An 18,419-nucleotide genomic window follows, 5' to 3' on the forward strand; every position below is an offset into this window, starting at 1 on the left:
CTGAGGCACGCCAATAAGCTGTACAAGGAGAAGATTGCACAGGAGAGGCGTGAGCAGAAGTTGAGGGAGAAGGAAGAGCGTGAGCAGCGGAAGGCTGAGAAGGCTCAGGAGGTTGCCGAACGCAAGGCCGAAAAAGAGCGTCAACAGAGGGAGCGCAACACCAAAAAACCTATACAATTGTCCCAAAGAGGCAAGCGCAAGGCCTCAGAGGTTGCAGCACCCAGGAAGAAGCAGAATCGTGGTAGTGCAGCTGCCCGTAGTCGTGCTGCTGCCGCGCCTCGCTCCCCATCCCCTCTGGCAAAATACAACAGCCGCGGCCGCCCAATCAGAGTGCCACAAAAGTTTGAGTGAGGAACTTGTTCATATAGGTCTATAGACTACTCCACCAGAAAATCTCATGATAATAACCATTGTGTGTGGCTCTACAGCCTCATTTTTGGTGGACCTATTTTGGTGGTTCGGCGCATTACGCGAATCCGCGCATTACGCGCACGGACACGGTAACGCAACTGGCTAGATACGTCGCCCCATCAAGTTTTTCGGATGAACAGCGTGGACGTTGGATGTTACGACCTACAGTAATCGTTTTTCCTTACAATGTCGTCTACCAGATTGAAAGCAATCTTGGATTCTCACACTATGCTCATTTAAGCGTTGAGGGTTGCCTGATTTGCACGCGCGACTGCTCCTCGTCCCATGCGTGTTGCGCACATCCAGCTTCTTGTATTCGCACCACGCTTTCTACGAGTATGACTTACTAGTGTATAGCTTTCTCACGAGCTGCACTTTAAGATGGATACACTTCTGCAGGAGTTGATCGACCGCATAGTCAGCCACCTGGACCATGATGACCTCAAAAGCATGCTTGTGTTGTCTCGGAAGTTTCAATACGCATGTGAAGAAGGTCCGGAGGCATTCGCACAGTACAACCTAACCATCGATAACGCACCCAAATTCAAATCGACATACAGCGGCCGCCGTTCTCGTTACCTTCGAGAACTAGTATTCGAGACGAGCGTGTTTCCTCGCGACGAGAATGCGGCAGAGGATTGCCGCGACACTTCCGATGAGTTATCAGCAATGAATAAAGGATTTAGGCGTCAGATCAAGTTCTTTTTCGACAGGCTGAAGAGCGTCTAGAGGGCTCTGGCTGGCAGAAACCACCTTGGGCCGATACACCTCACGATATTCGAGCCCACAAGAGCGAACCATGGAGATGACACATGCCACCATCACATGTTCGTCGGTTGAAACCTGATCTGGAATCTGTAAGCTCCCTTACAATCAAGACCCCAAAGCTTGACTTATACGCTCAAGGACCCGAAGTAGCGCTGCGCAGACTTGATCTTCGCATCATCCTCGATATTACAACCAGATGTCCAAACCTCGAAATTTCAACATGCAAAGTCGGGGGTAGTGACTGGCAAGCACTATTCGACCATGGGAGGCTCCAGCCTATTGCACGGAAACACGAGGGACCGCGACGTGACTCGCGGCACGACTTGGGCAGAGCCCTAGAGGGCCTGACGGATATGCTTCCATTACTACGACACGCACTCTAGACTTTCTTTATCCTCTCCTTGAAGTTGACCAGATTAATCAACGCGCCACGTCGACTGACTCGCTCTTCTCCACTTCCGAGTCTAGCAGAGTGACTCAGTCGGACACTCGAGACCCAAGCAACGCTTGGATGTGACCTGAGAATGCCACTTTTTGCAAGAGAGTCTTTTGGATCGCTAAGATATCAGCCTTCGTCGCAGCAACCTGGTCGTTGAGTTCCCGGCTGCGAGAAACCACAACGTTATACTCGGCAGTGCGGGCATCAATGTCTGTTGGAGTTCAGTGAACTGTACGCAAAGGAAGAAGTTGAGGATTGTACTGAGATTGTATTGAGTGAAGCTACGAACAGTATATATAGGTGAGTAGCTGTAAACAACGCTAGTATGACGTGGCAGTCACTCATGGCAGGTGAGGTACAACAGGCAGGAGCACCCTGAACCGTGACAGGGAGAGACCCCAAACCGTGACAGATGATCTCGTCATAGCGGCCTTCGCGGGTGTAGAAGCGGGAGCTACTGCCACCGATGGCTTTGTTGACGACGGGGATGGAGAGGGAGTAGGGGGAAGAAGACGTCGTGCTCATTGACGAGCGCTCACGTGACCTTGCTCGTTGGCGAGCTTGTCATGTGAGCCTGCCTGAACCCATTAGGCGCCGGCCGGGCGGCCTTGTCATGCTGTGCCTTCCCCCAGGTCCCCATGTTTGGTTGGTGGTTACTTATTGCTTCTGCCGTCCTATCGCGGGACGTAGGATCGTAACAGTAGGATCGTAACAAGAACCTCCTGTCACAAAACCCCAAGAACCTGTTTGCGGGCATTCTGCTGCCCTGATTCGCCAGCTTATCAATCAGCTCCTGTTTGGCACAAAGGTAGATATTTGCTCTTCCCATAGCACCAATACAAAAAGATCACCACGCTACTCATCAGAACCTCTTGTCATAGGACCCAAAGAGCCTTTAGCAATTTTCCTTGCCTTGGCAAGCTTGGACACCCTATGTGCCTGAGATATCAATGCATAGCCTCGGTTTAGGCATAACCTGTGACATACTCCTACACTGACACCTTGCTTGTACTTAAAAAGTTGACCAAGAAGCGCTCCCAAGTTGTCACCACACATGTATATTCACTGCGGCACACACGCCACCTATCACAGGTCAATGAGAGCACCCAGAAAAAGCAGGGATGACATCATTGCTCTATATTGTATGAGAGAGGGGAGGGGCCCATAACATATGCAAAACACCGACATTTCTACGTCCGGTCCTTCGGCGTCACCACGTGTCACGTAAAGTCACAATGTCTCCAGATATATCAGCCTATTACCCCGCAATCTTATCTGTGAAGCCGAGATCTTCTCTACCCCGGAAGAAGAACATTGGCTGCGACAGTACCTCAATGACGATATAGCGATGAAGAGGGCCAACGTAAAAAGGCGACTCCGCCTCCCCGGTGTCAACGTCTAGATTCCTCTCCAGAGCGCGCGTGGGTGCGTCGTTGACATAAGTACGCCCATTAACCGTTACACTCGTATTGGGAGATAGCTCGGTAAAGAACTTGATGTTTGATGCGGAGTCGTTGTCATTCTCGGCGGCAGGAGCTGTTCTCTTGATGGTGTTCACTTGTGCGGCATCATCGGTTCCGTCTTCGCGATATATAGTTCTGAAAGTTGATCAGTTGGTTGAGCCAAACCTTGCAGGTCACTGTACACTTACACTTGTACATGATAGTCTTGATCCAACGAAAATGTAGGTTGAGCAGTCGATCTAGACGCAACCACAGCTGCGTCGGGCCCACCGGCGTGAAATTTCTCAAGAAAATTTTGCATGGTGTAAAGTCCTAATGTAACGGAACTCTTTGAATTCCTTGCTTCAAGCGTGTCTCTTTTGGTTGAGTTGAATAAGCGCAGTAGGACTGGACTATGAGGGTCGGCCTTCTTTAGATATTTTCCTCTTCACCTGAAGATTGGATTTCTTATCCGAGACACCATGAAAGGCTGCTGTTCCATCCTGAGTCGGTTCCATGGTTGATTGTAGATCACGGGGGCATACCGCGTCGCAGCCGCTTCGTTACGTGTCTGATCGTCCCTGCTGATGGTTGGCAAAGCCCATCGGATTCCGTTTTCCTCTGATGTGTCGCCGGAGACTTGCGGCGTCGCCTTCGGAGAGTGGGACTTCGATGTTGTAGATTAGTGACTCGCATCCGAAGCTGTTGCATTGAGTTGCTGGGGCATTGTGGAGATTGAAAATGTTCGCTGTCGAGAATTTAGTGTACCTTAGGAACGGTTTTAAACGCAAACCTTATGCGGAAGGGTCACTTAGCGTAGACACCGATGTTCAGCATACCGTAGCAGGGCCTCTCTTTTATTCGCGACGAACAACGAAGTACTTGATGTTGTTAATACGATTGTGCGCACAAGATTGAACAAACAAAGCGAGGTAGCATGAGTGGGTGACTTCTATGTTGTGCACATGGTGGTGCGATATCTACTAAGTTCCAACTATGACGTTCTTTGGGTCATCGCTCTCTGCGTAAGTCAGGATTCTGTACTTCGGGCGTGGCTGAGGGCAGAACAACGGCCACCCTTCTTCAACGCTTTGGCGCGAATGTTGTTACACAAGGTCTTTGTTTAAGCTCAAAGATAGGAACAAGCACCACCTAGCCCGCATCAAATACCGCATGCGCCTTCTCATATGTCCTACCGCCGCTCAATCGCCTTGAGACTGCTCGTGGGAGGCTGCTGTGGCTTTGTAGGCGTGCTTTATGCGTCGTATCATGCATTGCATGCTGCGCAATACATAACAGAAATAAAGTTCGACTCCATGACGCGGTGTTCATATCCTCGAGTACTGCTGTGGACATGTAGTCGTAATGGGATAGGGTACGTGATTGTTGTTGTAGTAAGGCTGAGCGAATGGAGCGCAGCCCTGGTCAACGTGGTACATCGGACTCGCATCTGAACGCATGGTTTTGATAATGTTGGCAGCATCGACACAAGATGAAGTGCTGTAGTAAGCGACAGGATCCGAGGTGTAAGTGTAGGCTTGAGGATACGACCATGGCTGATTCTGGGATGGGTCGTATGAGTTGTCGTACTGAACGTCCTCTGCTTTGATCTCAGGAGCTTGAGGTATTATCGGCGCGGTATAGAGTGGTGTGTGATATGTGGCTGGGGGTGGTGTTCCCATGCTTGAAACTATCGACGTGGGACTCAAAGACTCGCAGCTGCTCAAAGGGGCAGGTCGTGACGAAGGAATGCGGAGTGACGGTACAGAAGGTAAGTGTCGAGGTACCGAAGCAGCTCTAGGTTGTTGGGGTAGTAGTGACCTTGTAGACGATACCATGCTACTGGTGATGCGTCTTTCAAGCACGTTGTTGAGGGCCGGTGCTGACGAGACCTGTTCGAACGACCTGTCGGCTGGACCACCAAGTGCTGTCACGATATCTGCATCAGACACACCACGTCCGAGAAGCAGTGCACGCAGCTTTTTATTCTCGTCAAGCACTTTCCTCGCTGCGCTCTGAATCTCCGCCGATGCTTCGATGCCGACCTGGTCGCAACTCCGCAATTTGGCCTCCAGCTCCTGAAGGTACTCTTTGCGGCGAGCGCGAGAGCGTCCTGTAAACGGCCTGTTAGCGGACTGCTCTCAAAGAGTCGATCGGTGAGTTTCTTGTGTGAGTTTGTCGATAATGGATGTCGTCCACAGAGGTAAGCTGACCCGGAAGAACAGCGAAACACGGCCATTCTTTATCAACAAGGAAGCGATGCGTCAAGCATCCGAAGACTCTTTGGTTCAACTTACGTTGATTGTCTCGTATTCGAGCAAGATTCTGTGCCTTGTGCTTCAAGGTGTTAGCAAGACACTCCAGCACAGGCTGCACAGGCTCAATCATACCGAAGCTTTTAGACGATCGCTCATATTGAATCCTGATAATGAAGGACTTGCAAGAAAGGAATAACAGCAGGATTATGGACACAAGGTATTGATAGTCTCGTTCTAAATGACGGAATGCATGATTGCAACATGGCATCTGCAGATCTTAAAATGGTCAGTAGGCAGGACGATAGTGCCACCTACACCTGGCCCACGCCAGTCTGTGCACTAGTAAAGGGTGCATATACATAGACGGCGGGAGCGTGCGAGGGTTGCAGTGGTCGGAGGTCTGAGTGGGTAAGGCAAGGATATGGTGTTAGAGCACTTTTGCCAGGCGAATGTTTCGGCCGCCATCGCTTACCTTAGCCAACATCTGGAACTATCCCCGTCTAGGAAAGACCGCCGCTCTCGGGTCAATAGCGCATTGCACGTGAGCGTGCTCGGTAGCCGCTGCCGTTTCAGGTGTTGGTCTTAGCTTCGGAAATTGGGAGACGAGAGTTTTTCCAGCTGCGCAATGCTGCGCCTCAGCTGTAAACACAATTGTCGTCTCAACTCCTGAGGACTTCGATCTTCTTTCCACCCTTCTTGACCCTCATCATCAGAGTCACCATTTAGCCTCGGCGCGCGCACGGGATAGGACAACAATCGTCATCGATCGCCAAGTATCTCGATATTAGCTACGATGGCTATCTGGAAACGGTTGACAGTGTCGTATACGGGACAATTCGACCCCACATATAGATTCGAAACATCCTGGATCCTTCCGCCTGGCGTCCTGTTTGGAATTCGCGCGCTGCTGTCACTATATGCATTCGTCACGTTATTCACCATCTTTGGCTGGAACGGCACCCATGGCAGATCGGAGGACTCGCAGCGCTCGTTCTCGTACTTCACCAATCTGACGTATTGGGGTCTTGCGTTCTATTACGCGTTCAGTGCTGCACATACTGGCAGCTATTGGCTCACCGGAACTCCATTCCTTGCTCGATGGCCAAAATGGCTCCAGGTAGCCCATAGTATGTTCTACTCCACTGTTGTCATTTATCCGTGGATCGTTACTGGTAAGTTCTCATATTTCCGTATAAGATGTACCTGATTTACATGGGAAGTCTATCTTGCATGAAGGATAGGACCTGTTCCATCTCCAAACACCTTCCTGTTCTGCTTCATACAATAGAGTGCGCATTGAGACTGACGATAGACAGCCGTCTACTGGGGTATCCTCGCCTCTAATGGGTTTCCCACCACTTTCTCACTATGGTCCAACACGTCTCAACATGCGCTTAACTCGGCATACGCCTTTTTCGAAATTTTCTTTCCACGGACTGAGCCAATACCCTTCCTCAACATCATACCGATCGTCATCTTGCTCGCTTTGTATCTTGCACTAGCTTACGTTACGTTTTACACACAAGACTTTTACACGTATGAATTCCTCGACCTGCGTAAGAATTCGTCTGGTATAGTGGGTGCTTACATCATCGGTATTCTCGTGGCCGCCATCGTCATTTTTCTTGTCGTCAAGTATCTTATCATGTTACGTGTCTGGGTTACAGAGAAGAAACTAGGCAAGACTGGAAAGTTCTCTCATCGTGGCACAGTTACGATGGCAAACGAGGAAGCTGAGAAGGGTGTCCCCATGCACGATGTCAGTGCGAAGCAGCCGAGTGTCGATGCTTCATAGCGTTTGATATTTCCGTTAGACGTCCGTTAATCATCTATTTAATACGTATTGCAAAGTCTACGTCCACAGCTCTCTAATTGGTCGTCCCTTGTTTCGCGAAAGAATCCTTGCTTTTCTCAAACATTCGTTCAAGCGGCCCAGTGCTCGACCCTCTAGGCTCCAAGCCACAATTCAAGGTCTAGGAGCTCCTAGCTGCACATCCGCCATGCCCTTGTCCTAGCAGCACGGAACTCCTGTATCTTTGCTTTTCCTCTTCGGTCTCAACAGCGGTTCGATCACCGCAAACCCACTGTACTCTCCTTCGTCTGGCTTGCGCCGGGCTTGGGATGTAGTGGCTTCCGCCGCCAGTTGGAGCATACCAAGTGCTCGCTGGTAAAATTGGCACAGTGACTGCAAGCGCAGCACGAGCAATCAGCATCCATCAGCAAGTAGTCGGTATGGGGCATCGAGCAGATTCGGCGCCGTCATGTAGTATAGACCCACTCCATGGCTGAGAGATCCAAGGTGTGTGTGCGCTTGGTCAGCTAGAGATCATATGACCCACTGATTTCAGAATCATAGTACAATCCATCTCTAGCGAGCATCAGAAGCAAGATGGGTAGCATGGTGGGCACTGTTGCGGCGCTACTCGGAGCGACAGATCAAAGCGCTGCCTACCCACCAACCATTGACCACACGTGAGCCACGCCCAGATTCGACGGACACGGGAAAAACAGAATAGAAAGCGCCGCATTACAGTTATCGCTAACATTGCAAGAGAAGATCCGTTTCCAGCTTCTAGAAAGAGGCTAATGCTGGCTAGTCATGGTGCTGACAGCAGCCACTGAACGCCATGCGATAAATGCCTCCCTTGCACAACAGTGATTGGTCGACATTATCCTTCAAGTCCAACGAGCTTACGACTGTTCTCGATATTTTTTGCCAACCTCACTCAAAAAGATCTTCGCAGGTATGAAACGGCTGGCAAATCTTTGAGCCTCCGAGATGGCATTTGCGCTTCAATGCCTCTTCAACACCAACGGAGATTTGTCGCAGAAAGGAACCGAATGCGAACGCCTCTTCAATATCAAGGCGCACGATCTCTTGGGCGAGCAGGTGCGAACTACACACAGCCAGTGAAAAGGTCTCCAGAGTGGAACTAGGTCGCTAGTATAACGACCGAGCAATATGGTTCGCTGAGTTGGTATGCTTGGTTCTTCACCCTACATGGATTGGCTGTTCCGTCTTAGTTTCTCACTAATTAATGTTTGAGGTGGGTTGTCAGTCGCAAAGCTGACAGCGGACAAGCGCCTCATTGATGCCTGTGCAGCGTACCCACTCGTTGGCACCCACGTGAGAGACACCTTTTCCAATGCTTGAGAGGGAGATTTTCAAAGCTCTAAGACAGCACGTCAAAACCTGAATCTTCCTGATGCCAAAGACTTTTATCGTTTATAAATCGATTGGACATCCAGACATACTACTAATTCACCCTTCCGACGGACCCGTCTCGACTGGCCTGAGAAACGGGGACCTCGCGGCGGTTCACGAAAACGTCGAAGCTTCCACCATGCTATAGAAGGGTATAATACAGAAGTACAGGCTCTCGTTTCGTCAAATTGCTGGGATATTCCATTTCACTGGTCCTGAATCGTTGCTTTTCGAACATCTAGTTCGAGTGAACGAATATCACCACCGTAACTGGAATTCCGTCTCCCAACAATGCGTGATATCTCCATTTGGCGGACGTCCCCTTGAGTTACACGAGACGGGAACCCAGCAGCGGCAAGGTCGTCCGCAAAACGGCACAAGCATCCTGGCAATGGCTTGCAGTAGTTCAGCTTGCGATATTCACCGTGCGAGTAGCCTACCACATCAGAGAGCAATCGAAGCCGATATATGTTTTTAGAGGTGATCTTCGTGAACCAGAAGATTTTTGCGTATAAGCTTGATCTGACGCTGACGGCAGTTGTTTCAACGTGCCAACTGTCTATCACAACTTACGTTTACACACTGCTCGACACGAAGGATGCATTCACGCCTCAAACGCGCCAAACCCATCGTTACCCAGCGCAAAGACTATCTACTTCAAACCCCGCGTTTTGCTAGTCAGGCGAGAAGTATCGGATCCTAGTGACGAATGCGACTGCTTCCCCTTGACCTTACCGATTCAGTAGGGCTGTCCCGCTCCGATGAACGAACACCAGTTTCAGATCAGGGAACGCATGTGAATGTCGATGGATGCGCAGATCTTCCGGTTGCAAACGAATGATGAGAGACTAGGGTCTCAAAGGACGCCTACATCCGTGAAGTTCGTCGCATTCGAAGAAGCTTCTTACTAATATTGAGCCTCAAGTCGTGTCGATGCCACGAGGTGAGCACGTTGTAGCCACATCTGCGTTGACATAGCAAACGCTAGACAATACCTGCGCAAGCCGTCAACATACGCCCACCAACCTCGTTGCTACACTAACTCTAGTCTCCGGTTTTTCAAACTCTGTTCACACGCTCTGTTTCTCGGGTGGCTCGTTCCTGTCCAACACCACGCAACTGCGGTGATGCCTGCGTAATGTTGCAGGTGGACTCGCGCTAAACGCATTTACTTTTCAAACGGCTGCATGGGACGGCTCGGGGCGTGGGGGCTTTCACTGAGGAGCGTTCGGTGGGCACCGGTGGGTTCGGTCATCACACCGGGCGATTGCGACGTACATTCACGTGCAACGTGCGATTTCGTACCGCAGCTGTAACGCTTCGCGCGCTTCGATGGAAATTTTGATGTGAAGGGCGACCTCGCACAGGTAAGCACAATCGGACTACTCCATAATCCGGCCTGGACCAAACAAGGCAGGGCTTCAAAATCTTGCATCGGGCACCAGAATACCATGTGCTCTGCATGTCTTCAGCTTCCTTCACGCAAAGCAATCTTCCAGACGTGTGCTCCATCTGCAGGTACTTGCAGGCACCAACTACCAACCGAATCGGGAATTAGCCGAGGTGTCCAACCCTAGCGAACAGCATCCTTGACGTTCGACTTGCGCTGACATAACGCAACTCGCCAACATACACACGCGCAGTCGCTTTCATCGAAATACCAGAGTATCGGGACAGGTTGAGATTCGACGATGATAGAGACCGTGCTCATTGTCCGCCATGCGGTACGTACATGAGTCAGATGCTCGCCCCGCTCTCTCTACATCTTCACGGTCCACACACTACCCGTGGAACTCGGTCCGGCATCCGTTACGCTTTTCTACATCTCCTGCCTGTGCTTTGTTACTCTCCGCCTTATACGTGGGCCTCCGAGTCTACAGTAGTCAAACTTACTGTTCTCAACCCCTTTACAACGACATACTTTCTGACAACGATGCCTTACCATAGTTTCGGTCAAACTGGAGTGTGGACCCTACAACAGGAGAATACACCGCACTGCTAGTCAAGTCTCCGACTGGCATACCGACCGATCCTCCGTTGACGTCGAAAGGCGTCCAACAATCCAAAGAACTTGCCGATTATCTGTCCAGTATCGAGCCGCCGGTTGATGTCATCTACTCGAGCCCCTTTTATCGCTGTCTGCAGACGCTCAAGCCATTCACCGACAGACACTTCGGTGGCGGCAAATCGAGTGGAAAGATCAGGATCGATCGAGGGATTGGGTATGGTGAAATCATCGACACGTACAATTGCGCAGCTACTGATGTACACCGTCCAGTGAATTCTTTGGTCGTGCTGACTGGGAACACCCACACCCACCCACTTTGGAGATGTTGACTCCTCACTTCGAGAACCTTGATCAAGACCATGTCTCTACGCATATACCAATGTCTAAGGGCGAGATGATTGTCGAACTTCACGAGCGTGTTCGAAAGGCTCTAGATCACATGATTACCACGCTGGATAACAATCCAGCACATCCCAAGACACTTCTGATCTGCAGTCATGCCGCCACAATAATAGCAGCTGGGCGAGTACTGACTGGTCAGATGCCAGATGATCCAGACACAGATGACTTCCAATGCTTCACTGCAGGGCTATCGAAGTTTATTCGCAAAAGCACCGATCCTGCAAAAGGTATAGCTGGCAACTGGGACTGTGTCCTCAACTCTGAGACGTCGTTCTTGTCAGGAGGTGCCGAACGAGGCTGGTAAGTACAACAACAATCCTTTTCCTTCGTGTCGTGAAGCCTTATGCTGGCAGGGAGTTCCAGTACCACAGGAAAGATTGGCCGAAGTCAGAACTTGCCTCGTCTGGTTGGGGCATGAACTCTTCTCTACTCAACATCTCATTACCACTTTCTGTCGAACCTATTGAACCAGCGCCTCGCGACTAATCGACACTACTAACCACCAACCCTAATAGGAAATTTAACGGCGACGAGAGCTTTGTGGCATTTCCCGATGACCCAATAGGAGCGGTGGAAGCCCCCAAGCTGTAGAGAGCACGACTTGATTTGCATCTCGTGTAGAGTCACGAGGCGCTGCAATGCAGCATTTCTGCCGGTAGTTGATAAATACCATAGACTCTAGCATTTCCATCGGTCAGGCCCACAGACAGTAGATATAAACGAAGATCACTTCGCACAACATGCCTCATGGTTATACATGGCGACGAGAATACGAGCTCCCAGCCCCTGCATGTCGTACCTTCTCCTCGCACCTCCCCGCCATCAGCCATGGAACCTGATGACCATGTATTTACGCACTCAAAAATGATAGCGAGGTACATCTACGCCCCACGGGCATATTCCCACCCTACCATACCCACAGCTCACACTCCGCACACCCTATCCTTACTCGCCCACAGCATCTCAAGATAGCCCTACACTAGCACCTCAGGTGCTCGCGTTTACGTTTCACATCTACCAAACTTGCTTTACCGACATATGCAACTCGTGTTCCCACGCCGTGTCCACGCCAGCTTACCAAAACCCAGGAACCTTCCCGTGCGCACATGTTTCGCTACCAGAGCCAGGTCACAGCACGTTGTGGCGCTGTGTTCTGAACTCAGATTTGAGGCCAGAAAGAAGTCTTGGTAAGGAGATCGACAGCGCCTGGCGGCGGGTGCCGAGTGGTAGCGCGAGCTGCCAGGTGAGAAGGGCCGAATAGGTAGGCGAGGGTGGAATCCGGGGAAGTGGAGGGTTGTCGGGGACGTCACCATCACGAGGAGCATTTGTTTCGTCATCAGAGAAGCAATCGTCAGAGTCTGTGGTCTGCCTCTTCGCGATGGCAGTGAAGAGACATTACCGTTAGACGAGTGTCCACCGACTGGTTTCCTTGGTGCTTGGATTGTAAAAGCAACTTGCGCTCTACGTGTGAATGAACTGTTACAACACGCTTTTTGCGTTAATTGGTACATTCAATTGCTTAGGGCTCACAACCTCAATCCCAAATCATCGTCACTACAACAACCCAGTTCTCGAAATCATCAGCATCGTACGACTGTAAAGAACAGGGAAAGAACCCAACTTGTACCGAGCCGACCACAGCAATGCCACTCTACGAAATCCACCACTCCTGCACCCTCACCGCCTCCCAACAATCCGCCATCGCCTCCGGCATCACCTCCCTCCACTGCACCACATTCTCCACCCCCTCCGCCTTCGTAAACACAACCTTCCACCCGACCTCCACAACCTCCCCTCAAATCTACGTCGGCGGCTCTCCCCAACGCACAAACTACATCCTCGGTCACTTGCGCCCGCGCCCCAACAACGCCGAAAAGCTAAGCCATATCGTCAAGACAATAACGGCCATATGGAATGAACATGCGCGACCAGTGGACAGCGTGCTCGGGCAAACAACGGTTAATTTGTTGGGCAAGGTGGGCGAGGTGACGGGGTTGGGGTATAAGGCGAAGAATGGGGATGGGAGACTGGATGATGAGAGGGCGCTGCATAATGTGTTTTTGATGGAGGACATCGTTGCGGGTGCGGAGCAGGGGTTTGTGCTACCGGTTCCGGGGAAGGATGGGGAGTGGGTAAGGGAGAATATGGGGGAGTTTGAGAGGAGGGCGGGGGATGGGGATGAGAGTGTGCGGGCTTTGGTGCAGGAGTATAAGAGTAAATTATGAAACGGGATTTGGTCGATTGGAAATGCATGTTAGGATTGGTATAGGATAGCGCCTATGTGGTATCTTGCGGGAAAGCAAAGAGTGACTGCAATCGCGATGCTTGTACAAAAGGTCCTGTTGGGAATGTTTACAATGGCACGTCTTCCATCATCTGTGTCGCACTTTCCCTTCCTACTGTGATGATCACATCTCCGAGCGTCTTTGTCGAGAAGCCTGCCTCTGAGTATCTGAAGTAGTAGTCCCACTTCCTCTTAAAGATCTCTGCACCCTCATCGTCCAGTTCGCCTTGCTTCTCCTTGATTAATTGCGGCTTTATCCTGCCGTCCCAGTTGTTCAGAAGTTCCTCTCTCCACGATCGCAGCGCTTTTGAGTAGTGTGGGCCAATGTTTTCGATGCTGTCGACGACAAGAGAGCCACCGGATGCGCTTTGTATCGACAAGACGAGCTCTGAAACTGCGGGCAAGTAGCCGCCGGGAAAGATGTATCGGCGAATGAAGTCTTCGGGCTTTGCGTAGGCTTCGTAGCGGCCGTCTGGCATGGTGATGCACTGGAAGCATGCGATGCCACCCTCCTTCAGCAGCTTATCCACACATTGGAAGTAGGTCTTGAGGTACGCCTGGCCAACAGCTTCCAGCATCTCGATCGACACAGTCTTGTCAAACGCTCCTGTCTCTGGTACTTCGATACTTCGGTAGTCGCAAAGAAGTATTGTAATCTTGTCAGACATTCCTACCTCACGTATCCGCTCTTCTGCTAGATCTTTCTGTTCAATTGACAGGGTCAGGGAAGTCACTCTGCATCCTGTTTGCTGTACGGCCCGCACGGCAAAGCTACCCTACCCTGTGCCAATTTCCAGAACGTGATCTGTTCCCTTGATGTGTGTGTTGTCGATGAACCGATCGAGCTTGCGCATTTGCGCATCGTAGAGACTCTCGCCTGAAAACTTTGGGTCTGACTTTGGTAGCCAAATAGGGCTCGAGTATGTCATGTCCGGCAAGAGGAATGCCGCAAACATTTCGTTCGAGATGTCGTAATGTGCCATGATGTTCAACTTCGCGTTCTTCAGGTCGTTACAGCCACGGACCAGACCTGCTAGTCCTGATGAAATCGCTGCTGTGAGGTTCGAGCCATTGCCGAGGTGATTTCGATTCAGGATGAAGAGCTGGCGCTGTCAGCTGTGTATTGCGCAAGTCATTAGTTGTTTACGCTCACCTCGATGAATTTGGTCAGATCGGGCGAGCTGACCTCTCCAAGCATGTGGCCCTCAGCAAAACCCTTCAGAACATCAGTCTCTGATTTTTAATAGCATACACCGAGTGGTCGGGCAGATGGAATGCGTACCATATCAGCGAAGAGTGCCAATCGAACCCAAAACTTGTCATCGTGTACGTGCAGATACGCAACCGGTACGCCTTCTTTGTCCGCACCAAATACATTTTTCGCCTTGCTTTCGTTGCCTTGAAATAGCACAAGCCTTCCTATCTGTATTTTCTGCAGTTGAGAAAGTGTGCTGTTTTTGCATGTTGATACGAGTGGTTGCCAGGCTTGAGATGTGAGTGTGCTGAGGATCGCTGATGCGGGCGCTGTTAAAGTGTTGAGGATCGCTATTGGAAGATCAAGTGAACTTCTGAAGGTCGGAGAGTTGTAAAGGAACGAATTGGTGGACTTAGTGATCTTAAGAGCTACAATAATTCGTCGTAAGGGCTCGCTGTCACAGTTTGAGCGCGTTGAACAGACACTATTGAAGGAAGAGAAGACCAGCCTAGTGGGTCTTCCTTGACAGCAGGCGCGCTTGATCATTTGAGTAAATTCACGCCGTTGCAGCGGAAGACCGAAAGCCGATGCGGTGCTGTTGATTACGCCGGTGGGTACAGAACCGCAATGCTTTCGTCTAAAGTGCTGAATCGACGAAGTACTTGACCGTTTCGAGTGACCGATGACATTGTAGATCGAGAATGCTTCATCGTGAGGGCTGAATTGCTCCGATATGAGCATATTCACCCACAATATGTTGCATGGGCGGCATGCCCATAAGGCAGGCACCTATATCGCATCCCTTGAAATTAGAAGCCCAGCAATCGTGCACAGGGCCCTGGAACGTTCGCGCTATCTTGCGAGAGCTACTTATCAGGGTCTACTAAAGCTTCAGCATCGTGCCGACTAGCGAGGGGCAGTCAGAACTCTGAGTAGCGACATAACACCGAGCACGTTTCAGGTACCATTCTGATCAAGATTGTACGGTCGCGGAATAGCATCAAGTACAGACTAGGCGACAGGTTCGATACCTGGACATTCGGAGAGGCTGAAGTATACAAGATGTTTGTTCCTCATTGCGGGCTGCTCGGGCATCCAGTACCTATTCAGCTCTGGATTAGTGAAGCGCGATCAACAACAGTATGCTGCAGTCTGTTCATAGATCATCCTCTTTCTGTGTCCTTCCTCCTTTTCCCATTGCTCGTTGGGACAGTTGTGATTGTATTTGACGTCGTTCCGTTTCGACGATCAGGTTCCAGAGATGGTGAACATAGTCTTCAGAGACGAGATTGGGCCTTTTGATCTGTCCTAACTGTGCAAAAATCAATTAGGAATTTTGATTGCGAGCAAGGGAGAAGTAAGGGTTCGCAAGACGTTGTTGAAGTTCATGTACAATTGCATCGTCATACTTACAACCTGACGGTTTCGGCAAGAACAGCCGTGCCTGCTCCGCGGCGACACGCTTCGACGCGTCCAACGCGTAAAGTTCAACACTACCCTGTGAATATCAACACTTAACTTAACACCGCTTACACAGAACTCACGATCAACACGCCCGGATCCGCAAACGAATAATTGGATTCTTAGACTTCACTCCATTGTTAACAGAACACTGGCAGAACCAAATCGACTTGACCAAGCGTATACTGCACAAACACGAACCCACATTTCCAACATGCTCTCAATACAGAATGCCAAGTCGAAGAAATGCACACCAAACCTCCTCCCGGCGCGGATAAACCACAACGGCCCCATCAACAGCACACCACGATACTGGGCGCCGACAACAGATGAGAAAGGTACAACCTGCTACAACCTCCGCACCCGCAGTCATTCAGCACCTCGCGCAACTCAGACAGGCATGGTGATGGCCGCAAAAATCTTGCAGCAATTCAACAACCCTCTGACAGACGACCAGAACGACGAATCTATAGCGAGTACTTTTACTGATGCATTTGCTCCAGGAACACAACACGTCCACTTCCGCGGCCGTCACCTGCACGGCACCACCCTCCCACTCCCATCAAACTACACCGGCGCCGTGCTAAATATCACCGACAAACTCGCCCCACAAACACAAACACGCACACTACCCTCTACAGCCACCGAATCCACAAACCACGACGACGACGAAGACATGGAGCAGGAATTACTCGAGGAAGTCAAGGTCGCCGAGCAAATCGGCGAGTTCGATTCCATCGTGGTATGGGGCCACGGCGGGGTGGTGGATGAAGGGTCTGATATGTTTGTGCGGGGAGTGAGGGAGTGGGTTGATTTCGCCGAGGCTCTGCATTGTGACGAGGAAGATGGAGTGGAGACGAACGGCGCGAAGCCATCATGATCCATGCGTCGTGGTTCAAGAAGAGGATGAAGCTTAGGAGAGGAGATGTTGAAGATACCCAGAGCACACCAATAATAATGATACAGGGCACGGTGAATGAAGATACAATTGATGTGTTGGCTCCCATCACCCGTCCCGAATATCCTGTCTCCCCTCAAGATACGTATGGCACGCGCTCAAAACCGGCAGCAACAACATCGCCACACTCAGCGTCTGACCGAAACCCCACACGTTCTCCCCTTCATCCTGCAGTCCACAGAAGCTTCTCTGATCACTCGGGTGCGCAAACTTCTGCGTCAGAACGAGGATAGCCGACAGAATGGCAAGCAGGATTTGCACTGTAAAAGCGATAAGCGGGTTGAGGAAGAGGAAATATATCAGTCGCAAACCGAAGTGCGCCGGGAGCGTGATAATGTGAGGCGAGTGGGTGGGTATAGGTGGCTTTTGGTCGGTGAAGCGGCGCATGATTTGCGCCATGGAGCCGCTTGAGTCCGAGATTCGAGACATGGGGCCTTTGCGGTCAGGGTCGTAGAGGATGCATACCAGTGCTGTTGAGAAGCCGACGAGGATGAATAACATAGGAACTAAGAAGGCAAGCCGCTGCACCCGACTCCGTTCCTCGGTCCCAGTGTCTTCGTGTGAGATTATGGTGGGCGGCATGCAGATGGCAGCGATCATAGAGGCGAAAAGGCAGATAGCGAAGAAAATAACGAGCGTAAGGCGGATTTTGGCGATGAGTTTGTATTTGTGGAAGTATTTGCGTAAGGTAATGAGGGCCGCAAGGTGGGATGATGAGGAAAGCGCGCAAATGTAGAGGATGAGCACAAAGTGGGCGCCTTGGACTTCGAAGGAGTTTTGGGCGACCCGTGAGTTGATCGTCAGCTCGGTAGAAATCAGAAAGAGAATGTCTCACCTTTATCCATCCACTGAGTAGTACAGCGTAGCTAGTTACCAGTTGCTGATCTCCAAATCCGATGACCAGCGGGTCCAAAAACGGTCGCCACGCATAATCCTTCTTCCACTCAGTATCAAGGAATCTCTCCCTGATATACGTAATCGGCGCTCGGAGTGTGAATTGGCCTTTCGAGTCGTATGCATTATCAAGGATCATCGCCAGGATCGAGGCTGCGGTCGTCATGGCGCTGGCTAGCACGAAAGATATTACAACCTGTATGTACATCAGCTTCGTTCACTTTGATGGACTTTGCCTCACTCACGCCTACACCTGCGATATCTGGCTCGGATCCGTTGGCGCAGTCACCGCCGTACCAAGCTATGTTGTCGAAGATAACCTAGAGATGTCTGAGTAGAGCTTTTTGTAGCCATGGTGTTACTGACCCATGGTGGCGCCATACAAAGCAAGATGGTAGTCTGGGCACGATATGAAAGAATGCAACGAATCTAATTGTTCGGGTGAGGTGTTGGCTACCGTCCATTGTGTTTGCCCTGATGCGTGCAGAGCAGGTGAGAACAGGTCGAATGGAAAGGAAATATGTGGAGCGGCTGAAGCAGGTCAGTCGGTGTTGTAGGTGTGGGTGTCGATGATTTGGGTCAGGGTTCATGTCGTGCGCCGGTGTGGAGGCACTCGCGGCAGAGAAGGAGCTACTCTTCAACATCGTGCAATTGCAGAACGTCTATTTTCCGCATTCAAAACCGATCCCAAGCA

At 50.8% G+C, this 18,419-nt stretch overlaps 10 protein-coding genes across 10 annotated transcripts; 5 read left to right on the top strand and 5 right to left on the bottom strand.

Moving 5' to 3' along the window:
* The first annotated feature begins 317 nt into the window (after positions 1 to 317).
* Positions 318 to 1,444, top strand: BU25DRAFT_407777 (uncharacterized protein). The gene has a single exon (XM_033705635.1). The coding sequence runs from the start codon at positions 793 to 795 to the stop codon at positions 1,138 to 1,140; it is 348 nt and encodes a 115-aa protein (XP_033565444.1). The 5' UTR covers positions 318 to 792; the 3' UTR covers positions 1,141 to 1,444.
* A 376-nt stretch (positions 1,445 to 1,820) lies between these two features.
* BU25DRAFT_407778 (uncharacterized protein) lies at positions 1,821 to 2,468 on the bottom strand. Its single transcript, XM_033705636.1, has 2 exons — positions 1,983 to 2,468; positions 1,821 to 1,918 (listed from the first exon to the last, which is right to left on the bottom strand). The coding sequence occupies exon 1, from the start codon at positions 2,445 to 2,447 to the stop codon at positions 2,154 to 2,156; it is 294 nt and encodes a 97-aa protein (XP_033565445.1). The 5' UTR covers positions 2,448 to 2,468; the 3' UTR covers positions 1,821 to 1,918; positions 1,983 to 2,153.
* Positions 2,469 to 2,662: 194 nt separating this feature from the next.
* On the bottom strand, positions 2,663 to 3,382 carry BU25DRAFT_481822 (uncharacterized protein; the record flags this gene model as incomplete). Its single annotated transcript, XM_033711113.1, has 2 exons — positions 2,663 to 3,216; positions 3,270 to 3,382. 2 exons carry the CDS (start codon positions 3,380 to 3,382, stop codon positions 2,877 to 2,879), a joined length of 453 nt encoding a protein of 150 aa, XP_033565446.1. The 3' UTR covers positions 2,663 to 2,876.
* A 623-nt stretch (positions 3,383 to 4,005) lies between these two features.
* On the bottom strand, positions 4,006 to 5,716 carry BU25DRAFT_407779 (uncharacterized protein). Its single transcript, XM_033705637.1, has 3 exons — positions 5,451 to 5,716; positions 5,358 to 5,397; positions 4,006 to 5,173 (listed from the first exon to the last, which is right to left on the bottom strand). The coding sequence occupies exons 1-3, from the start codon at positions 5,472 to 5,474 to the stop codon at positions 4,389 to 4,391; spliced, it is 849 nt and encodes a 282-aa protein (XP_033565447.1). The 5' UTR covers positions 5,475 to 5,716; the 3' UTR covers positions 4,006 to 4,388.
* A 236-nt stretch (positions 5,717 to 5,952) lies between these two features.
* On the top strand, positions 5,953 to 7,180 carry BU25DRAFT_407781 (uncharacterized protein). The gene is made up of 2 exons (XM_033705638.1): positions 5,953 to 6,490; positions 6,635 to 7,180. The coding sequence occupies exons 1-2, from the start codon at positions 6,112 to 6,114 to the stop codon at positions 7,111 to 7,113; spliced, it is 858 nt and encodes a 285-aa protein (XP_033565448.1). The 5' UTR covers positions 5,953 to 6,111; the 3' UTR covers positions 7,114 to 7,180.
* Positions 7,181 to 10,138: 2,958 nt separating this feature from the next.
* Positions 10,139 to 11,682, top strand: BU25DRAFT_407783 (phosphoglycerate mutase family protein). The gene is made up of 4 exons (XM_033705639.1): positions 10,139 to 10,247; positions 10,471 to 10,745; positions 10,802 to 11,233; positions 11,449 to 11,682. Exons 1-4 carry the CDS (start codon positions 10,215 to 10,217, stop codon positions 11,522 to 11,524), a joined length of 816 nt encoding a protein of 271 aa, XP_033565449.1. The 5' UTR covers positions 10,139 to 10,214; the 3' UTR covers positions 11,525 to 11,682.
* A 578-nt stretch (positions 11,683 to 12,260) lies between these two features.
* On the top strand, positions 12,261 to 13,158 carry BU25DRAFT_386290 (uncharacterized protein; the record flags this gene model as incomplete). Its single annotated transcript, XM_033704393.1, has 2 exons — positions 12,261 to 12,873; positions 12,973 to 13,158. Exons 1-2 carry the CDS (start codon positions 12,577 to 12,579, stop codon positions 13,156 to 13,158), a joined length of 483 nt encoding a protein of 160 aa, XP_033565450.1. The 5' UTR covers positions 12,261 to 12,576.
* Positions 13,120 to 15,153, bottom strand: BU25DRAFT_481838 (CMAS-domain-containing protein; the record flags this gene model as incomplete). The annotated part of the gene is made up of 5 exons (XM_033711114.1): positions 13,120 to 13,988; positions 14,055 to 14,320; positions 14,371 to 14,433; positions 14,500 to 14,762; positions 14,898 to 15,153. The coding sequence occupies 5 exons, from the start codon at positions 15,151 to 15,153 to the stop codon at positions 13,286 to 13,288; spliced, it is 1,551 nt and encodes a 516-aa protein (XP_033565451.1). The 3' UTR covers positions 13,120 to 13,285.
* A 934-nt stretch (positions 15,154 to 16,087) lies between these two features.
* BU25DRAFT_428962 (ribonuclease H1 small subunit) lies at positions 16,088 to 16,753 on the top strand (the record flags this gene model as incomplete). Its single annotated transcript, XM_033708531.1, has 2 exons — positions 16,088 to 16,211; positions 16,377 to 16,753. The coding sequence occupies 2 exons, from the start codon at positions 16,088 to 16,090 to the stop codon at positions 16,751 to 16,753; spliced, it is 501 nt and encodes a 166-aa protein (XP_033565452.1).
* A 126-nt stretch (positions 16,754 to 16,879) lies between these two features.
* On the bottom strand, positions 16,880 to 18,106 carry BU25DRAFT_488665 (uncharacterized protein; the record flags this gene model as incomplete). The annotated part of the gene is made up of 4 exons (XM_033711363.1): positions 16,880 to 17,635; positions 17,691 to 17,921; positions 17,971 to 18,045; positions 18,092 to 18,106. 4 exons carry the CDS (start codon positions 18,104 to 18,106, stop codon positions 16,880 to 16,882), a joined length of 1,077 nt encoding a protein of 358 aa, XP_033565453.1.
* Between the last annotated feature and the right edge of the window lie 313 nt (positions 18,107 to 18,419).

This window comes from Macroventuria anomochaeta (assembly GCF_010093625.1).
Source record: "Macroventuria anomochaeta strain CBS 525.71 unplaced genomic scaffold BU25scaffold_5, whole genome shotgun sequence".
NCBI classification, from domain to species: domain Eukaryota; kingdom Fungi; phylum Ascomycota; class Dothideomycetes; order Pleosporales; family Didymellaceae; genus Macroventuria; species Macroventuria anomochaeta.

Bases quoted from the DNA above. Each gene is read 5' to 3' on its own strand.
- BU25DRAFT_407781 (XM_033705638.1), top strand. From the start codon at position 6,112: ATGGCTATCTGGAAACGGTTGACAGTGTCGTATACGGGACAATTCGAC. The intron at 6,491-6,634 runs GTAAGTTCTCAT...GACGATAGACAG, and splicing joins TTATCCGTGGATCGTTACTG to CCGTCTACTGGGGTATCCTC.
- BU25DRAFT_407778 (XM_033705636.1), bottom strand. From the start codon at position 2,447: ATGGGAAGAGCAAATATCTACCTTTGTGCCAAACAGGAGCTGATTGAT.
- BU25DRAFT_407777 (XM_033705635.1), top strand. From the start codon at position 793: ATGGATACACTTCTGCAGGAGTTGATCGACCGCATAGTCAGCCACCTG.
- BU25DRAFT_407779 (XM_033705637.1), bottom strand. From the start codon at position 5,474: ATGAGCGATCGTCTAAAAGCTTCG. The intron at 5,398-5,450 runs GTATGATTGAGC...AACACCTTGAAG, and splicing joins GCGATCGTCTAAAAGCTTCG to CACAAGGCACAGAATCTTGC. The intron at 5,174-5,357 runs GTAAGTTGAACC...GGCCGTTTACAG, and splicing joins TCGAATACGAGACAATCAAC to GACGCTCTCGCGCTCGCCGC.
- BU25DRAFT_407783 (XM_033705639.1), top strand. From the start codon at position 10,215: ATGATAGAGACCGTGCTCATTGTCCGCCATGCG. The intron at 10,248-10,470 runs GTACGTACATGA...GCCTTACCATAG, and splicing joins TGCTCATTGTCCGCCATGCG to TTTCGGTCAAACTGGAGTGT. The intron at 10,746-10,801 runs GTATGGTGAAAT...TACACCGTCCAG, and splicing joins AGGATCGATCGAGGGATTGG to TGAATTCTTTGGTCGTGCTG.